Here is a 20,418-nt window from a genome sequence, read left to right on the forward strand (position 1 = left end):
CATTGCAGTAAAGGTACCAAACGTTTGATAATACGTTCATAGGAAGTATCAAACATTCTCATATATTTCATAATCGCCTGCACATCAGATCTTACGAATACAATTTCAGAAACCAACAACGAAAAGTAGAAACATAATGTAAGATATTCGACATCAACATTATCATCACATTGAACAATTTTATCAAACATTCCAGTTACATCTACAAAATACACAGCATTGGAAGCATATATTTCCAATTCAGTTTACAAAAAACCACAGCATTTCCCCAAAAAGGTAACTATACAAGAGAAACCACATGATGTTCAAGATTGCGATCCTCTATGCTTGGACTTCTTTGTCTGTGACTTGGAGGTTTGCGTTGAATGTGCTTTTCTCTTCCCCTTTGTTGATCTGGTATGTGTATCTTCTTGTGTGGTTGGTTGAGACTGTTGCTGTGAACTATCTTCACCAGGCAGTGCCTCCTTACAGCTTCTTTTGTTATGTCTCGACCCTCCACGTCGTTTACACGTCATCTTCATGCCAATCCTTCCCATCTTCATTCCTGTAGGTGGCTCTGCCTGTGACCACTTCCTCAATTTTTTGGGTCTGCCAGCCTGTTTTCTCTTCTGAGGTTGAGTGAGAGGATGCTTTCCCAATTTTGGCCACAGTTCAGGCCCTGACATCGGGTGGATCACTGGAGAGTAACATTTCAGGTATGTCTCCTTGCTATACCATGGGTCGATGTACTCATATATGCCAATATCCCCTGAAAGCATGCCTGATATTGCATGGGGACATGGTATTCCAGTGAGCTGCCATTTTCTGCAAGCACGTGCATGTTCTGTCAAGTCAACGCTCCACCTCAAACCGTCTCTGCTGCTTATCTCAAATTTCTGGTTGCCAGCATAGTCTGCCTTCAAGTGCCTTGCCTCAGACTTAGCCTTCTCAATGATTTTCACAATTCTTGGCCCGAATGCATGATCCCACCTCTCTGCCGCTTCCCTTTTTGCATTCATCCTTATCATTTGCTAATGTCGAATTTTCTCTGGCATGGAGATGATGGGCCTGTCTTTGGCAACAACAATGGAAGGGTTGAATGCCTCACACAAATTATTAAGAAGATTATTACATCTCGAATGCTCTTCAAAATGGGATCTAGTCCACTGGGAAGGAGGTTTTTCAAGGAACCAGTTGTAAGCCTCTTTACTTATGTCTTTTAACTCATTCATTGCACTCTTCCACTCCGGCACTGTTGTTGCCCTTGCTGCAGTCCAAAATAGGTTCTTAAGTGCCAGACCTTTGTGTGCCAAGGTGAAATTGCTATAAAGATGTCTTGCACAACACCTATGCTCCGCTCCTTCACAGTATTGACTTATGGAATCCACCAAACCCTTTTGTTTGTCGAAAATGAATGTCCAAGCTCGAGGGTTGTGCATCCCTATGTCATCAACCAACAATTCTATGAACCATTGTCAGTTTGTTTTGTTCTCTGCATCCACAACTACCCATGCTAACGGGAACATACAATTCTCACCATCAATGCCAACAGCTACCAACAACTGTCCACCTTCTGTAGATTTTAGGAAGCATCCATCCAACCCAACAACTGGCCTGCACCCAGCCTTAAACCCTTCCTTACAAGCCCCTATGCAGATGTACAATCTCTTAAAAGTATGTCCCGAACCTTCGATTTGGACTGTACTGCCTGGATTTGTTCTCTTCAATTCCTCACCGTAATCCCATAAAATTTTGTACTGCTCAGCTACAATCCCATTAATAACTTCTGCACATTTCGATCTTGTCCTGTAGAACTGATGCTTTGAAATCTCATACATGCAGTCCGCTTTCACAGTCTCCATAAAACTACTCATTGGAATGTTTGGATCAGACCTAAATTTTCTCACGTACTTCTTTGCCAGAAAACCTGAATTAACCTTCTATTTTGCCACACCATGGTACATGTGTGCTCATCTACAAATGTGTTAATTCTAAGACTCTTGTCAGATTGTTGGTACGTATACAAAACCCAAGGACAATTATCTTGACACCGAACTCTCAACTGTGTCCTCATATTTTTCATGTATCTCAATTTCCTAAAATTTTTGACTGAGTATTGAACTACTGCATTCCTTAGAATCTTGACGTTGTCGAATTTCATCCCTGGAAGAAATGAATTAAACCAGAATGCGTTATCATCCAAATAAATTAAACCAGAAATGAATTACACAAAACAGTGGACATTACCTAGCTTGAACTGTGGATCTTCCATATCAGTTGCAGGGTTAAACCAGCACACATTCTTCCTTCTGGCAGATGATCCCTCAGCCTCGGTATCACTGGGTAAGCTTCTAAGCTTGCTGGAGTCTTCGTATTCTGTTCCAGATTCTTCCCCAACAGCTGCCTCCCCTTCCTGCATATCCCTTACACCTTCCTGCTCACCACTTGCACCAATGTCAAAACCTTCACTCAACCTGAAATATGCGTTTTCATCATTATCCTCCACAGCAATATTTTCTTCCTGCTCGTACTCCGAGTCAGTGAATTCTTCTCCCAAAATACCCTCTTCATATTCATCATCCAGCTCAGGACCTTCACCAAACTCCATATCAGTTTCAGTAGCCTGTACCTCTAGTTCGGCATCATGCAACTCATATTCAGCAGCTTGCTGCTGAGGTCCAGAAACATGCACATCAATTTCAGCAGGCTGTACCACTGCTTTGGCATCATGTTCAGCAGCCTGCGCCTCTTGTTCAGCAGCATGCAGCTCCTGCTGAGCCTGCTGTTGTGGTTCAGCGTCATGCAACTCATGTTCAGACCTCAACTATGGTTCAACATCATGTGGTTTCTCTGGTTCAGCAGCATACACTTCTGATTCATGTAAGTCTATGTCAGCCCCTATAAAATCAACCTCTGTATACTCATGCTCTGTTCCATGCACTGTATAAACTTCCTCTTCATCTGCTTCCATGTCATCCACTTCATCAACTACATACACGTCATCACCTTCTACTGATTCATTAAAAATCTCAATTGTATAGCATGGTTGCTGCTCATTCAATGCTTCACCAGACTTTTGAACCTTCACTAACTCCTCACCAGTCTCACAATCAAACACTCGAACATCCTTCTATTTTGTTTCATCCCAAAGCAACTCCAAAACCTCAACTACAGGCAAGCAATACAGTTCAGCTGTCCTATTATCACCAAGCCACTTCACTAAATTCATGAAATCTGAGTCTTTAACCAACCAAAATGAACCTTCACTTATTCTTTTCTTCTCCATCTTGCACAGATATCTAATTCTATCAGAATATCCTAACATCTTCACGGCATTGTCCAAAAGAAATCTATTGAAGAAATCAGGGTCGATATAGTCTATATAACTTATTTTTCCATGCTCATACACAAAATTTCTCATCTTCTGCAATAAAATTCCACCATGATGAAGCCGTATGCTGAAGTACTTTGAATTCTCCCCGCAAAAACACCCAAAAAAGGAAGTTAAGCCCTAGCCCTTTTCAGTTCGAGCAACGAACATGTGCAGAAAAGATAGTACACAAGCATTACGCTCTAATACACCAAATCACTTAAAATTTTTGAATTCCCCAGTACGTGAACACAATCGAACAGGGGAACTTCATAATCATACAACTTCACACCGTAAATTGAAAATAGGGGAAGACACTTACCATACACGGGTTAGGGAAGAGAGCCCGAATGTGGGCTGCAATGTCCACTGGATGTTCATCTTCTTCGAAGTCCATTTCGTCTTCTTTGTGGGTTTTCGCAGGTTCCATAGTGGATGGTGAGTGGAAGGAAGTTGCAACTGACGTGTTTGATGTTGAGGAGGGAAATATGTGTAATAACCATGTTGCCCTTCACTTATTTGGGGAAAATTCTTGAAATTATCATTAAAGGGGTCAACCGACGGTTTTGGCGGTCAAACAGACGGAAACCCTCATTTTGGACTGGCCCCACACATTTGTTAAAGGTTTGGTATCTCCGGTGGTACAAACTAAAGGTTTGGGCAAAGTCTGCTAATAAACGAAAGGTTTGGTACCTCGGCTGCAATTTTCCCTTAGCTAAAATAAAGTAAAATAATGATTTCAAGGTCAAATAATTACATAGTGTACATAAGTTAACATTATATCATATGAAAATTATTTTTAGATTGATGTCAGAGTTTATTATGGTATTATTTTATTATTTCAAATATTTAGTATTGAGATTAATTAAATCCATAGAAAAACAAAATAAAATTTAGGTCGCTTCAATATTCCACCCAAAGTTCATGCATTGTATATGCAAGCCACAATTTTACAATTACCTTTGTTGACATCCATACGCGCCTAATATGGAATAATTCTAGATTCAATTAAAGGTCCCCCCCCCCCCAAAGAATGTGAAATTTCATTGTTATTCTCTGCAATTACTTTGTTATTAGAATATCGATCAATGGTAATCACAGTCTTTATTACTATGTATCAGTTGATAAATTGTAGACATATATTATTTATCAGTACGTGTCAATATTCTAGAAGAATATTATGTCAATACTTTGAATAAAAATAAATTTTATATAAATTTCGAAAAAGGAAATATCGTATTGTCCTATAGAAGCCCGTTTCATATTAATATTTTTAATGAATATTTTGTTTACTCCTAAATGCCACAACTATATATATTAATATTTTTAAGAATATAATAATATTGCTCTAGAAGAGCATAAATCTTTTATGTAGCAAGAATCCTGAAAACCATAAGTTTACAAATAGCGAAATTATTAAAAATATAATATGCATATTATTAAAGTAGAAATTTTCTAGACGAATATTGTGGTAATGCATATATCTATGAGAATTTTTTGGTGTTGTTTCTCAATAATCATAACTTTATATTTTATCAATATTTCAAAAAATGTTGTATTAATAGAAGAAATATAACATCAACAATTTCAATGTGTTTAAAAGAATATGATATTGATTATTTTGGAAGAAATAAAACATCAACATTAAAATATTTTAGGAAATATTATATTGGTCTTGAATTTTAATTACTACAAGTCAAAGTTGAACATGGATTGCATTTAATTATGAAATGCTTTATAAGTACTCTAAAAATTATATTTGAATATACGTGAATGTTAATTAATTTAGATTTAATACCAGGAAATATATATGTGGCAATTAGTGTTAAATCAATTTATTTAATTTTTAGTTAAGTAAAATAGGATGTTATGAAATCCATTTTTGAATGTGAAATTCTAATTAACTTATAATTTAAATTAATAATACAGAAATATATATAAAAGAAGATGAATATTAATTAAATGAGCATGATTGGTGACTAATTGAGAATTAAAGCTAGGAAATTCATACACTAATGAGAGTACACATGTGAAATGAATCAGTCAATTATATAGGCACATTGATGGTAAATAAGTTTTTGAATAGATTAAATACATATTGAAAAATGAAAAGTAATGCACTATTAAAATAGTTGAATTATAATAGGGCTAAAATCCTCCAAAATGATTCTCAGTTGATGTAATATTTAATTCCAATTAAGTAAAATTGGATATTAATTAGTATACATGGACGTGAATAATGAAATGCTTTCTTAAATGTGAAATTATAATTAATTTATAATTAGAATTAATAATACGGAAATGCATAAATGAACATGAATATTAATTAAATGAACGTGAATGTTAATTAATTGAGAATTAATTATGGGTAATTCATACATCAATGAAAGCAGACAAGTGAAATGAATTTTAATTAACTTATAATTATAATTAATAACACCAAAATGCATAAATGAAAATGAATGTTATTTAAATGATTAAATTTTAATTAATTGAGAATTAATAATGTGTAATTCATTCATTAATGAAAGTACGGGTGAAATAAATTTTAATTAACTTATAATTATAATTAATAATATTGAAATGCTTAAATGAAAATGAGTATTAACTAAATGAGTGAATGTTAATTAATTGAGAATTAATAATAGGTAATTAATACATTAATGAAAGTATACAAGTGAAATGAATCTATCAAAAATACATTTACATTGATGGTAACTAAATGATTATATAAATTAAATACATATTGAAAAACGAAAAGTAAAATATTATTAAAATAATCAATTTATAGTAGGGCTAGAATTGTCTAAAATATGATACTCACTTGTAGAGGTGGATCGGATCTTTGTTGGGCTAAGAAATGAAACAATAAAATGGGTAATTGGGTCAAAAATTAAAAAATTAGAAATGAAACAAATTATTGGGCCAAAAATTTGGATTTAGAAATTGTTAATTTGTTTTAAAAAATTAAAATTAAAATAATTTGATTTATTCAATATAAAAAAAATTGAAAAGATTCGGTTCTTTTTCGGTTCTTGGTCTAGAACCGAAAAATGAACTGTACCAGTCGGTTCTCAATTCAAATACCAGTTCGGGTATTTAATTTGATAAGAACCGTCGGGTTCAATTCGATTGGTTCGGTTAGGGAGATTTGCCCAGCCCTACTCACTTGATGTGATTTTTAATATATTATAGATTATTCTTAAACAAGTAAAAGTTAGTATATTAGTATTTTCTATGAGTTCATCTCGAAAAAGCACAATCACAATGTCTTACATTTTGATTTTTTTCAAAAAGAATATGATATAAAGTTTTAGAGCTTGTTTGGTAAGGATTTTGATAATTGATTTTTTTACCTTTAGAAATGAAGTGGATCCTACCTGTAAGAGAAGAATTAAAATATGACGGTTGAAATAGTGAAATAATGGTCAAGAAATTGATTTTAAATGGTTTTTAATCCTAACAAACAAGCACTTAATTTATGTTCATGTATGGACTAACAATAATGATCAAAAGGTTTGAAGCCGCCTTCTTATTTTCTACAAAGTTTGAATTCACTCTCTTATTAAGTGAAACTTGTGAAGCCTTTTTCTTAGACAATGAACTTTAACATGAAAATGGGTTGCCAAACTTTTGAGGCCTGCGGTCCTTTTAAGAAATAAAAGACTCAATGGATTGACCTTGTCCAACACTAATTTGTAAACAATTTCTGAAATTAAGTAAGTCTTCTTGTACTGCGATCTTTGAGCGCATCCTAGATATGAACTTAAAGATCTACACATCTCTCACAAGAATAAAGATATTTACGTCTTTTCAACTCACTATACTATCTTTTTACCAAAAAAATGGCGTATTTTTATTACTATTGATTGTGGGAACTTTCAAGCTCAGTATAGTTATATAACATGGGATATCATTTTAGTTTTAACCAATAAGTTCCCCTTACTAGGTCAAATTCTGTTGATTTAATTTTATATTGGCCAATTTTGGCCCAAAATATTGAAGTCCTGTTATTTTGGAATTATTCATTTGATGCCTAATAACAATTTTGCCAGATTTTTAGTGTATATGGTGAAGATACCATGTTGACATTGTTAATATTTCACATAATTGGAATCCATGTGTATTTTCTTTCCTTTTGGAGTGCAATTTATTTACTAATATATTTTATATAACTTGTAACAAAATATTTTAATAAATAAGCATGATATTGTATTGGATCAAAGGAATAATGCTATTTGCAGTCACTCATTGTCGCAGTCGTTCTATGTAAGTATACATGTGACGGTTAATGATTTGATATATAATGTACGAAAAAACTATCACATTAGTACATCAAATCACAAACCGTCATGTAGGATGTCACGTAAGGCAATTACCACAGTGAGAGACTATGAATAACATTACTCAGATCTAAATTCATGCATTTGTTAATTCATAATATTTTTCAGAAGCCATATTTTCCATGTACTTTTTCAATCATGAAAAACATATATTTCGACATATTTATATATGTTAATTTGCATTAACTAGTCATGTTATATGAAATAAAATATTATTTTGACTTTTATAACTATGAGAAAGTGATTATATATGTCAACATTCTAGCTTTAAATACGTATAAGTCAGATTTGTGTTGTACAAGTAAAATTGAAATAACTACTATATTGAACTAGAATTGAATGTCATGAAGATTTATCATTTGGCACAATCGGTTAGACCATCATACCATCAATAATGATGCGAAAACTATTGAAAATTTGAATAAACTTTAATTGAAGAATAAGAAGAATCTTTCATTATATGTAACTACGTTTATTAAATGCCTCCAATTAATTAATAAACCAACCTTTGTTCTTAGTGAAAGTTTTATTACATGTAGCAACATTGTTGTGCATAACGCCAACAATAAAGTTCATCTTGTTATAATTGACCTACAGATATAGTCAAGCACCTAATATTTCCCATACTAGGGATTATATAAGACGATACACACTAAAAGTTCAAAAGATAATTCAATTACAAAATGTATTTGTTGACCTAAAGGGAGTAACCATAAACTTACGTACCAATTGTAAAAGCTCTAGCTTGGATAATGTCCATGTAGGACAATCTATATCAAAATTTTATATCTATTGAATCCAAGGCACACTTCGACTGTGATACATCAATAGATATTAAAGAGAAAATTCCTGAAAAAAAGGAGCAAACAATATAAATAGTCTAATTGAGTAGATGTATACTCTTGGAAATCATATAGATATAACTAATTATAAAATCCTAGAAGCGGTTTAGGTACATGAAATTTTATAAATGAATCAAATATCACACTGGGAAAAGAAATGAAATAAAAAATAAGGCCATCAACAACATATTTTTAGTGCAATATCACATGCAATATTATGAACGAAAGCTAGTATTTTGAATCAAAATCTTTCAATGAATGTTCAAGCAGAAACGATTGTCCAAAATGAGGACACAATCCAAGAAAGATTGAGCTTGCTAGTTGCTAGGAAATTATGAAGTTTGAACTCTACTGTAAAGATAGTAATACTTGTGTAAAAAGAAAATGAAAAAAATGAAGTAAAATATAATAATTTGCAAAGACATATAAGTGCATAAATTTTCCTATGGATGCAATCACTAGTTGATATTGTTATCTTTATCTTAGCAATGTATGAAACTTGATATGCACCCAATAGATGTGGTTATTAACAACTTATATGGCATGCATGTAATAATATCTACATAAAGTCTTTAAATGATTTATTATGCTCGAGTTTTCAAGAAACTTATGCAATTAAAGTACAGAGATATTTTACAATTTGTAATTACGCAATATAATCGTCTTATCCATAAAATGTTAGATGATGATGAATGACTTATTTGTTATTATCTAGATGTAAATAGTTGTTTCATGCTCCATGAGATAAAGAAGAAAACCAAATTCGAAAGAAAATTTCCTATCAAATCCTCACCCCATCCCCAGGATCCCTTAAGAAGAAAGAAATAGAGTATGAATATGACATGGAAGAAGAATCAGAACTAAAAATGATCTATTTCTCACTGAACCTCCCTTTTGATGATGAGGTATTCATATTAGTAATCAAATTAATGAGCTAATTCCAATACTAAAACTACTGGAACACAGGTAGACGAAGAAGATAAAGTGGCCCAGAGTGACAAATTGAAGAATAAGAAAATTTCTGCTTCGGGAATGATGAACAGAATACGAAAAATCTTGGTGAAGAATATGTAGCTCAAGGAAACAAGATTACGAAGGTAATATTTATTTGTTGTCATTTCATGATGCCCTAAACTTAATTGTGGTTCAGACGGTCTGCAAGGGTCTAGGGTTTTTTCTCTAGTTTTATAATTTTGATTTGTTAAGTTGTGCGATCCAAAAATTTGGGGATTTTGAGATCTTGGATGAAATAAATCTCATTTACTGGGGTTCGGTTTTGAAACTTTGTTAAAGAATATATATATTTTGGGACTTAGCTGCATTTCTTCCGTAACTTAGGTGTGTTAGATTGATATTATCCTCAATTTTAGCCTCTGTTTGGGAAGAATCTGCAAACGGTTTAATTATAAATAAATAGAAATTAATCGATGGATAAGTATATATTACTTGTGGGTCCATTGAAATGTATTGTTGAAAATGAAGTTTGAACTTTTATAGATGATTTATAAATTTTGCCAAATGAATGTCTAATATCTTTTCAAGTCTTACAAATCACCCAAACCAAACCTGCATTCTAGTTCCCTTGACCTTAGAACTAGATTCTCACAAAATCTTGGGATCCTTGACACAGAGTAAACTATGACCATAGGATTATCTTGCATGTTATCTTCTAATTCTGCTTGCAATTGTGATATAAGTAGCTGAAGGATTTGATGTTTCTATCAACTTCATAATCTTCCTATTTGGAAACCTCTGCAAAAAGGGAATAATGGATACAAAGAGGGCTATCCCTTTGGGAAGTTTTTTTCCACGACAATGTGACACAGTGACATCAAGGGTCAGTGCTCAGATTAGGTCGTAAAGCTGCACACTTTTTTCAAATCCTTCTTTATTTCTTTTTACTCGTGTTCACAAAATTATTATTTCGATTCAAATTCACAATTGTACTGTTCGTAACAAGTAATAAAGTTGAAATTAGAGTTCTGAATGTCGTTCCACAGAGATTGAGTTAGCTTAATTTTACCAAATTACCAAACGTGATTTTTGTAACGTGATTATACCTAACCTATACTATGTATGTAAATGTGTATGAATTAAATAAATTAAAATGTAAATTGAAGTTTGAATGCAAATTTAATAAAACTCACAAATGAAAGGCGTACTAGGATTGTGAATACACATGCAACGCTTACTTTTAACTCTAATTCTACAAATTGACAACACTCTTGAAGTTTTGAAGAATCAATGCCCCTATTCTGTCCAACAATTTCTCTCGGGTAATGGTGAACCTACTCTCATAGACCACCCAACTATATTTCTACAATGGATGCAAATATACAAGAATGCATGAAGTTTTGTGAACATTTAGAGATTCATGTAGTGCATAACGGTATATCTCTATCCCCTATCAAACCCTACGATGATTTATACCTTGTCAAGCCTATTTTTCTTCTCTCGAATGCATGAAATAAGCCACCAAACTCACATAATCACGTAAACTTAATTATAGAAGAATTTAATTGCATATAAACCATTCAAAATCCAAGAAACATGTTCTATTGCAAATATTGTAGAACTAGAAGTCAAAAGTTTACATCACAAGGTTCATCGTTCTCTGAGTACAGAAATTCCTAGCCTAACATAGAAAAAATAATAAAATACATAGAAATTTGAAGAAACGACATCACCGGGTTAATAGTCTACTTGAAATCCCATTGCTCTTCATGTTTCTCTTTGTTATTGTAGCTCAAATTCACCTTCAATATATGTTCTTGTGTTTCCCAATACGTTCTCCCTTTTAATTGATGGCTCTATGGTTTCTATATCTGTCTCGTGACTTGTTTCCATAAGAGTTTGAAACAGAGAAGAAAATTGAAAATTTCACATCAGAATAGTACCATACAACTGCATGGTTCACTTGAATGGTGCCTGCCAAGTATCTGAGTACCACCATACGACGGCATGGTTATGTGTCTTTTTCCAAAAATGGCGTTTTTGTCCCCGATTTCCACTCTCTTGCATATTGACTTTTTTTCTCATTCTTTCTTCTCCCAATACTTCAAGTCTTTAACAATTTGTTCATTGATCCTTTAACGTCTTCATTTATGCTTTTGATCCATCTTTTGGTTATTTGCATTTCGATCCTTGAACATTCATTTTCTTTCATTTTGGTCCTTTTTCGTTTCTTTTATCTTGATTCCGTCATATTCATCAATATCGTCCTACATAATGAAATTATACAGAATTAAGCTACAATTCAAATATTTTGATCAACATTGTGGTCAAATAAGTGTGTAAAAACGCACTTATCAACCCGATTTCGCAATCGTTGCAATAGTATTTTTTTTTTTACCTGGTAATGAACCTTAATGTGAAAGTCATATGAATCAAACATTTCCCAAACAATTTGATGACTGTAAAATTTTGTAAAAGGGCTCAAAAGTTGCTAAATATTGTACTTTGGCATGCTTGTTTGGAAAATTAGATGACTTGTTTTTTAATTGTTGGGATTTTGTTACCCAATCGAGATAATATATAGAAACCAAACCACAAACAATCAAAAATAGTAAAAATCAATGTAACAAATGGTCACTCGGTTCATCAAAAGTCTACTCTAGGAGGCTTAGAAGTAAGAACCTGTCACTATGTGCAAGAACCGCATAAGAGAGAGTTTTAAGTTTAGAGTACAACAATCTAATCACTACTCAACCGACTAATCATCGATCAATAAAAGATCTCACGAAACTATCCCTAATCAATGCAAGACCAAGACACAAGTGTAGTAAGTTCTTTACAGTTCAAAACTGACCCAAAAGGCCCCGAAAGCTTCATGTCAAGAACACTAGACACAAGCCAAATACAACTTGAAATCACCCCAAACCACAAGCCACAAATCAAAGGCCAAGATCTGATTTACAAAGAAAAAGAAGAAATTGCAGATCTGAAGTTGAGAAATAAGATTTACGGTGAGAGAAAGAGAATTGTTAGAGAGATGGAACCCAAAGTCAAAAATGAAAGAATGAATCCTTCAAAATGGGCCAGCCCAAGAATCAAAGGCTTTCAATTGGTCTACAGCCGTTGATCTTCATCAACAGTCCAAATGAGTTGCCAAGAAACACAAATCTAGGTAAAGGCAAATAAGCCAGCCCATGTGTGCCAAGTGCACAACAAGTTAGAAAATGACTTTCCCCTTACAAAAACGTGTTTTAGGTCTTTGAAAACATATTGTACAATCTTCACCTTGTTTTCTCAAATTCCCAACTCTCTCTAATTGCTAAATACATGTGACGGTATTTTACCCAACATCATTGCCCTGGGTACTTGCAAAAGATTAACCCGTATCAATATGTAGTAAAGACAAAAATGATTTAAGCCCCCATTTTCTGGAAATGAAAATGGGTGGAATAATGTTTTTTTTTTAAATGAGTGGCTAAAAAAGAAGGAAAAGTTTCCGATTTACGTGTAATATTATTTTATGAAAAAATGTATGGTTGAAAATAGAAGAAATAAAAATATAATGTAATGTAATTTAATTTAATGGGGACCAAACGGGAGCTAAACATACCAATAGTTAGAATTTTGGTTCCCATATCAGATAGGTTCTCACTTCAGTATGAATTTTTCAAGTGTAACCTCACTACATGTCTCTCATATAAAGTGATACTCCAGTTTTACATAAAAGCAAAGTACTTTGACTATCAATGAAAATAATGGGTGATTCTTATAAAATTCACTATTAGTAAAAATAATTGGTGATTCTTATAAAAATTCAACTCCCTCAAAATTTCCTTTAACTAGATACATTTTTTTACAGATTCGATTATTGTCACATATTCAGCCTTCCTGCTTGATACTATGACAAGAGATTGAAGTTGTTACTTCCATGTGATGCAATTATTACCAAGTGTGAAGAAATAGGCTACAATAGGCTTTCTTTGGTCTTTATCCCTAGCAAAATTCAAGTCTACATAGCCCTTCAAAGTAAGATGTTCAGATCTCTTTTCAAACACCAGTCCCATATTTAATATCTTAGCTATGTATCTTAGAAGCCATTTTAACCAGCCCAATGAAGTTTTCCCAGATTAGACATGAATCTATTTAAGAAACTTATAGCATAAGCCAAAACAGGCCTAATAATGATCATAAAAAACATGACTGTAAAAGCCCAAGAATAACTAACAAGAATGGGGTGAATTATTATCTAACACTTTTTAGAAAATAATTGCAAATTTAAACAATAGCAAACAAAATAATATGCAAGCAAGATAACACAAGAAAATAATGAGTAGATGGGAGAGAAAGCGCAAACGATGTAATTATGGAGGATCGATCCAAACAACGATCTACGTCCCATGTTACCAAACTTTTCGTCACGAGTAACGCCTTTTTCACTATTATTGATTGACTTATAGCACAATCCAACCCATACAATGCTTCCGGTGACTTACAACCAAGGAGTACCTATCATTTTACAATGTTGAAATTTTCAGGACTCAACACGACGCATAATCAAATACAAGAGAAGGAAAAATTACAAGTGAAAGTTTCTCTCTAAATAAATGATACAGTCACAATTAAATACCAAGAGATAAATAGGCTTTACACTTCAATAATTTGCAAAGAATATAGCTCAAGTGTTTGTTTGAAAAACTTTAATAGAGACGAAAGATTTTTTACAAATTTTAATCACTCAAAAGTTTTTCAAGAATAAAATATTTTGATCTTCTAAAGATTGATAAATGAGGTAGTTGAGATCAATAAAAACCTTACTAAATTGATCTTAAAAGTATATAAATGAATGCAAAGTGAGGGGTATTTATAGTTGTAGAATCGTCAGAAAATCTGTCCAATCCGACAAGCGTATTGATGTTTGCTATAGTATCGGACTACCCATTAGCCATTGTAATTCAAAACGGTTAAAAGATTTACCGTTGGCTTTACTGAACATTCGCTAAGGCCGATTTTGGTAAAAATTTCTTCTTCAATGATTTTTACAAAAGTAATTCTTTGAAGGACCTTTTTACTAGATTTTTCAAGATAAGTGGCATTTTATAATATAAGATTGAAATCGTTATCTTAAGAAATTATCTTATGTAAATATTTTTGTGAGATGAATTTTCTTATGTATAAAATCGATACTTGAGCCTTTTAAGATTCATTGCCAAATATTGAAGCATATTACCTTGACATATGAGATTAAAATGTCTAAGTCGACTTTCTTCAATGAGGCTCCTCGTCTTGGCGTGCATGCTAGACTTATGTTTTTGAGTTTCATTTCGATAGTAATCTTCATAACATCGATTTTACTTCCATGTCAATCGTTGCTTGCGAATTACTTTGTTTCGAACTTTAACTCTTCAAATTTGATTTGCAATATTCGCTATGAGCACTCGAATACAATTTTTTAGAAATAAATGCAATTTTGTTTGTGATAATCAAAACGAGAAGTCAACTATAGGTCAACAGACTGATCCTACGACATTAGCATATGGGATATTCTTTATTTCTTTCATTTCATTTTCAATTTTAGGTGATTGAAATGATAATAGATTCATATGGACTGCAAGAGGTATATTAACATGCTTAACTTCTTTTATGCCAAATTTGGTTATAACTTGATTCAAATAAGCACTTTGAGCTACAGTTAAAATATTCTGTTGCCTACTTCTGTTAATAACCATTCCCAAAATTTTCTTAACATTTCTCAAGTTTTTCATATCAAATTCACACTTGCAAAGCTTTTGAAGTCTCAAAATTTCTACTTTTTTGGAGCTAGCCAATAGCATGTCATCAATATATAGAAGTAGTAAAAATTTACTATCAGCCCTAATATTGTTATAGTATAGAAAGTGATCATATTCACTTCTTTTGAAATCAATGTTCAACACGTGTCAAATCTACTGTATCATAGTCTTGGGCTTTGTTTGAGCACATACAATGATTTTTTCAACTTGTAAACATAATCTTCCTTTTCTTTCACCTTAAACCCTTGGGGTTGACTCATATAGATCTCATCATCTAACTCACCGTGTAAAAAAGCTGTCTTGACATCTAATTGTTTCAAGATCCCAATTGAATTGAACAGCTAGTGCAAGAATCAATCTTATGGTCTTGTATTTGACAACCGAGAAGAAGATCTCATTATAGTCAACACTCTCTTTTTTAGTAAGGCCTATGGGTACAAGCCAAGCTTCATATCTCGAAGGGTCAGAAGAAGTAATCCCATCCTTTAGTTTGAAAATTCATTTACATTGAACAACTCTTTGATTTTTATGTTTCTTTACTAATTTTCATGTGTTATTTTTAAGTCAACACTCTTTTTTAAGTAAAGCCTATGGCCACAAGCCAAGCTTCATATCTCAAAGGGCTAAAAGAAGTATTCCCATCCTTTAGTTTGAAAATCCATTATCATTGAACAACTCTTGATTTTTATGTTTCTTTACTAATTTTCATGTGTTATTTTTAAGTAAAAATTTCTTTTCTTCTTTTATTGTATGTTTCCATTTCTCAAATTTAGAGCTATTCATAAGCTCTTCATAAGATGAAGTTTCCGAATACTCTAAAGATTCACTGAGATAAGGACAAAGTTAGTCAAGTTATTTATTTCATATCTTGGATTTGGTTTGACTTACCTCATTTCCCTATCTCTGATAATTGATAATCTTAAGCAATTGTTTTAACGGTGGGAACATTTGGGCTTTCAATTTCTATCTCAACCTCAGTTTGTCATAGATCTACTTTATCTTCCTGCGTGTTAACACATTTTCATCAAGTTGTTGAACATTGGCTTCAATATTTTCAAGTTAAGTGACGTTTAGCCTTGCTAGCTTTATCTCACTTCGCGAAGTAGTCTCTTTAGTTTGTTCTTTAGAATTATCAATTTTATTTTTCGTACATTGTATTTCAAATTCAGTAAATACCACATTTTTGCTGTTAAAGATCTTAATGCCTTGCACACCCAACACTTACAACCTGTACCCCATCACAACTTTTGGGCACCCAAGCATAACAACTCTAGGGTCTAGCTTTTCCTCAATCTGATGTGCATATGCCCCACATCCAAACATTCTAATGTGAGAAAGGTTTGGGATTTCCAATCCAAAGTTGCTGTGGAGATGTAAATCCAACAAAACTACATAGAGATCGATTTATAACATAAGCAACTGCAGTTATAGCCTCAGCCCAAAAACCTTTAGCTAATTCAAAACTAATTAGCATACATCTAACTTTCTTCATTAGAGTTTTGTTCATTCTTTCAGTGACCCCATTTTATTAAGGTGTATGCTTAACGGCTCCGTGTTACAATTCCTTTTTGTTTGTAGAAGTTATCAAACTTATCATTACAAAATTCCAATTCATAGAGTTTTTAACTTTTTATCAAGTCGATTCTCCACCATCTTTAACCAAATTCGAAATTTCTGAAATGTTTCAGATTTAAATTTCAATGGTTAACTCCAAACCTTTCAAGAGCAGTCATTAACTATAGAAAGGAAGTACTTATTCCCTCCAAACTTAGGACGACTTACCGGTCCCCATAAATCCAAGTGGACATAGTCCAAGGGCTTAGAAGTTGTATGTGATCCTACCTCAAAGCTCACCCTATGTGACTTGCCTCGCACACTTGTTTCACAAAATTCAAGGGGCTTCATCATATCCTTCCCAAGTAATTTTTGGTTACTTAGATACTGAAGACCTTATTTCCTATATGTCTTATTCTTTTGTGCCACAATTCAAATTTGTTTTTAGTTATGGTCAAAGATTTAGTATCTTGAAGAGTAACGGTCTCTCTCCACAAGATAGTACAATCCATTTCTTTTCGGTTCCTTAAGAATTTCCAAAGATCCTTTCAAAACTTTCAGTGTTATTTTCTAAATTCAAAGAATGTGCTTCATCTTCAAAAATTCCCAATGAGATGAGATTTCTTTTCAAGCTTGGGACATGTCTCACATTTTTTAATTGCCTGACAATGCCATCACATCCTAATGGCAATGTCACGAATATCAAGGACACTTTGAGAGTTATTATCACTCATGTATACTTTCTTGCATTCCACTGCTTTGTAATTATCAAACCAAGATTTATTAGGACACATTTAGAATGTACACCCTAAATCCAAGATCCAGTCCTTATCAACTTCCTCATTACCCATAGTTATTAAAAATAAACTATCTAATTCAGAAACAACATTATAATTATTCAATTCTCCATTATTTTGATCCTTTAGTTTTTTTCTTCCATTCAAAGCAATCTCATTTAAAGTAGCCTAGCTTTCCACAATGGTAACATTTCTTATTGCTTTTATCTCTTGATTTAAATCTAGTTTTAAATTTCAATTGAATATTCTGTTGTTAAAGTTATTTTCCTTCTTCTCGGTTCTCCATCTTACAAATATACTCTCCTATCTTGAACTTGGTCTAGACTCTCTCTTGACCTCCAATTCCCGAGATCTTAGAGCATTAATGACAATTATTTGTGTTAGGTAATCTCTTGTGTATTTTATTACATTCCAGGTAGTGAATTAAGAAGGATTATTGCAAGGTCCTCGTCATTAAATTTTTTGTCCTTATGAGCTATGCTTTTAACTAGAATGCTAAAATCTCTCAAATTAGCTTACAGGTCTTTTCCAGTATCCATTTTGAAACTAAAGAGTTTCTCTAAGAGGTAGATCTTATTAAGTAATGTCTTAGTAAAAAACAATGCATCTAATGTAGTCCATAAAGCTCTAGGTGTTTTATTTTACTTATCTTACCATATTATCAAATAACTGCAATATAATAGAACTATATGTCATTTCATTCATATCTAGAATTTCATCAAGCTTAGCTTTCACTTTAGCATAAAAAGTTTTAGGATCATCCAAGGCTTTAGCAACCTTTGTTGGACCAATATGATCCTTATTTTTTTCTTCCAGGCAAAGAAATCTTCATTTTCATCAAATTGTGATAATTCGATCTTTGAACCCATTGCAGGTTCTATAAGAGGGTGGCCATTACTCGTGAACATAAGTGATTTTTAATATTAGAATCACCTAAGTTGCAAAAATAGTTTTGAAAAATAGTTTTACAATTAATAACAAGTAAGCTGATCTCAGAATGAAAAAAAAAATAGTAATATAACATGCACTAACTACAATAGCAACAAGAAGAATCGATTTTAGATTTTTTCCATGTATGGTGCCAATCAATCAAAGTAAAAACTTGAAACCCTAAATGCGCTCCTATTCCAATTAAACAATTTATTCAATTATTGAATAAATCAAATCACAGTATCACGGATTCATATATCCAAAAAAAAATAATTAATTAATTAAATCATGCAAATCAATTTCTATAAACTTGTATTGGAACAATCTCACCAAATACTATGTATAACAGTATTAAATCAAACTCCAGTGCTGATTTCAGAATTGGACCCCAAAACCTAGCCTCTAGGAAACTCTGTTCAGTTCGAGTTAATGTACTTCAAGGTCAAGAAACGCATCAATATGACAAAAACCAAAATAAAATACAAATATGCTTTACCCATGCTTTACGAGGCTCTAATACTAGATTTGTTGGATTTTATCACTCAATCGAGATAATATACGGAAAATGAACCACAAATAGTCAAAAAAATAGTAAAAAACAACACAAGAAATGGTCACCCAGTTCGGCAAAAGCCTACTCTGGGGAGCTCAGAGGTAAGAGCCTCTCATTATGTACAAGAACCTCGCAAAAGAGAGTTTAAGTTTAGAGTACAACAATCAGCTCACCTACTCAGCCAACAGATCATCGATCCATAAAAGATTTCACAAAAACTACTCCTAATCGACACAGGTGTAGTAAGTTCTTTACAGTTCACAACCAACCAAAAAGGCTGCCCCAAAAACCTCCTGTCAAGAATGCTAGACACAAGCCGAGTATAACTTGAAATCACCATAGACCACAGGCCACATATCAAAGGCCAAGATCTAATTTACAGCCAAAAAAAAGAAATTCCATATCTAAAATTGAGAAATCAGATTTACAATGAGAGAGAGAATCGCCGGAGAGATGGAACCAAAAGCCAAAAATGAAAGAATGAATCCTTCAAAACGCTCTAGCCCAAGAGTCAAGGGATTTCAATTGATCCACAACCATTGATCTTCATCAATGGTCCAGATGAGTTGCCAAGATAGAAATTTGGGTGAAGGCAAAAAAGCCAATCCTTGTGTGCTAAGTGGACATCAAGTTAAAAACGTTTTCCACTAACAAAAACGTGTTTTGAGTTTTTGAAAACATATTTTAAAAGTGTCATTTGCTAGTTCATGTTTCTCTTTCTCACATGATGTAGCTTTTGTTTGCTCATAAACTAGGTCATTGCTGGCTGCGTTACTCATTGTGTCAATTTTCATGATTTGTTTCCAAGTCTAAACGCTTCTCATAACCTCCTGGATATGAATGTTGTAATTTACTTTACAAATTTTGTTATTGTAATTTCAAATATATAGAGTGATGATCACATTATTTAGAGTATTAAGACGTTAAAATGGGATAATATGCTTGTACAATTATGTTCATTATCTTCAAGTCAAATTCATTCTTTTTTTTTTCGTACACCCGGCATATATATTTCTCAAAAATTCGATGACATGCATGTCAAGGCAAAAATGTAAAGATTCCAGTTTATTTTTGATCACGAACACTTATGTACATGCATGGAACAAAGAGCAATGTCCCTCGCATGAAATAGCGTTCTTAAAGGATGCACCCTATTAGTACACTATGGGTAATGGCTTTTGAAGGAACCAAAGCATGAAAATATAGAATGAACAATATCATCAAATATCATTTTCTTCACCGACCTCCTCTTTGCTGGAAAAACACTTCCTTTCTTGCGCTTGAACCTTGAATCCTCCACCTTTAAT

At 32.8% G+C, this 20,418-nt stretch overlaps 1 protein-coding gene across 1 annotated transcript; it reads right to left on the reverse strand.

Annotated features, from left to right (window-relative positions):
- Positions 1-305: 305 nt before the first annotated feature.
- Positions 306-998, reverse strand: LOC111368911. The gene has a single exon (XM_022990420.1). The coding sequence runs from the start codon at positions 996-998 to the stop codon at positions 306-308; it is 693 nt and encodes a 230-aa protein (XP_022846188.1).
- Between the last annotated feature and the right edge of the window lie 19,420 nt (positions 999-20,418).

This window comes from Olea europaea, chromosome 19, assembly GCF_002742605.1.
Source record: "Olea europaea var. sylvestris chromosome 19, O_europaea_v1, whole genome shotgun sequence".
Lineage (NCBI taxonomy): Eukaryota > Viridiplantae > Streptophyta > Magnoliopsida > Lamiales > Oleaceae > Olea > Olea europaea.

What these genes read in the sequence shown, in the direction of transcription:
- LOC111368911 (XM_022990420.1), bottom strand. Translation starts at nt 998, where the DNA reads ATGAATGCAAAAAGGGAAGCGGCAGAGAGGTGGGATCATGCATTCGGG.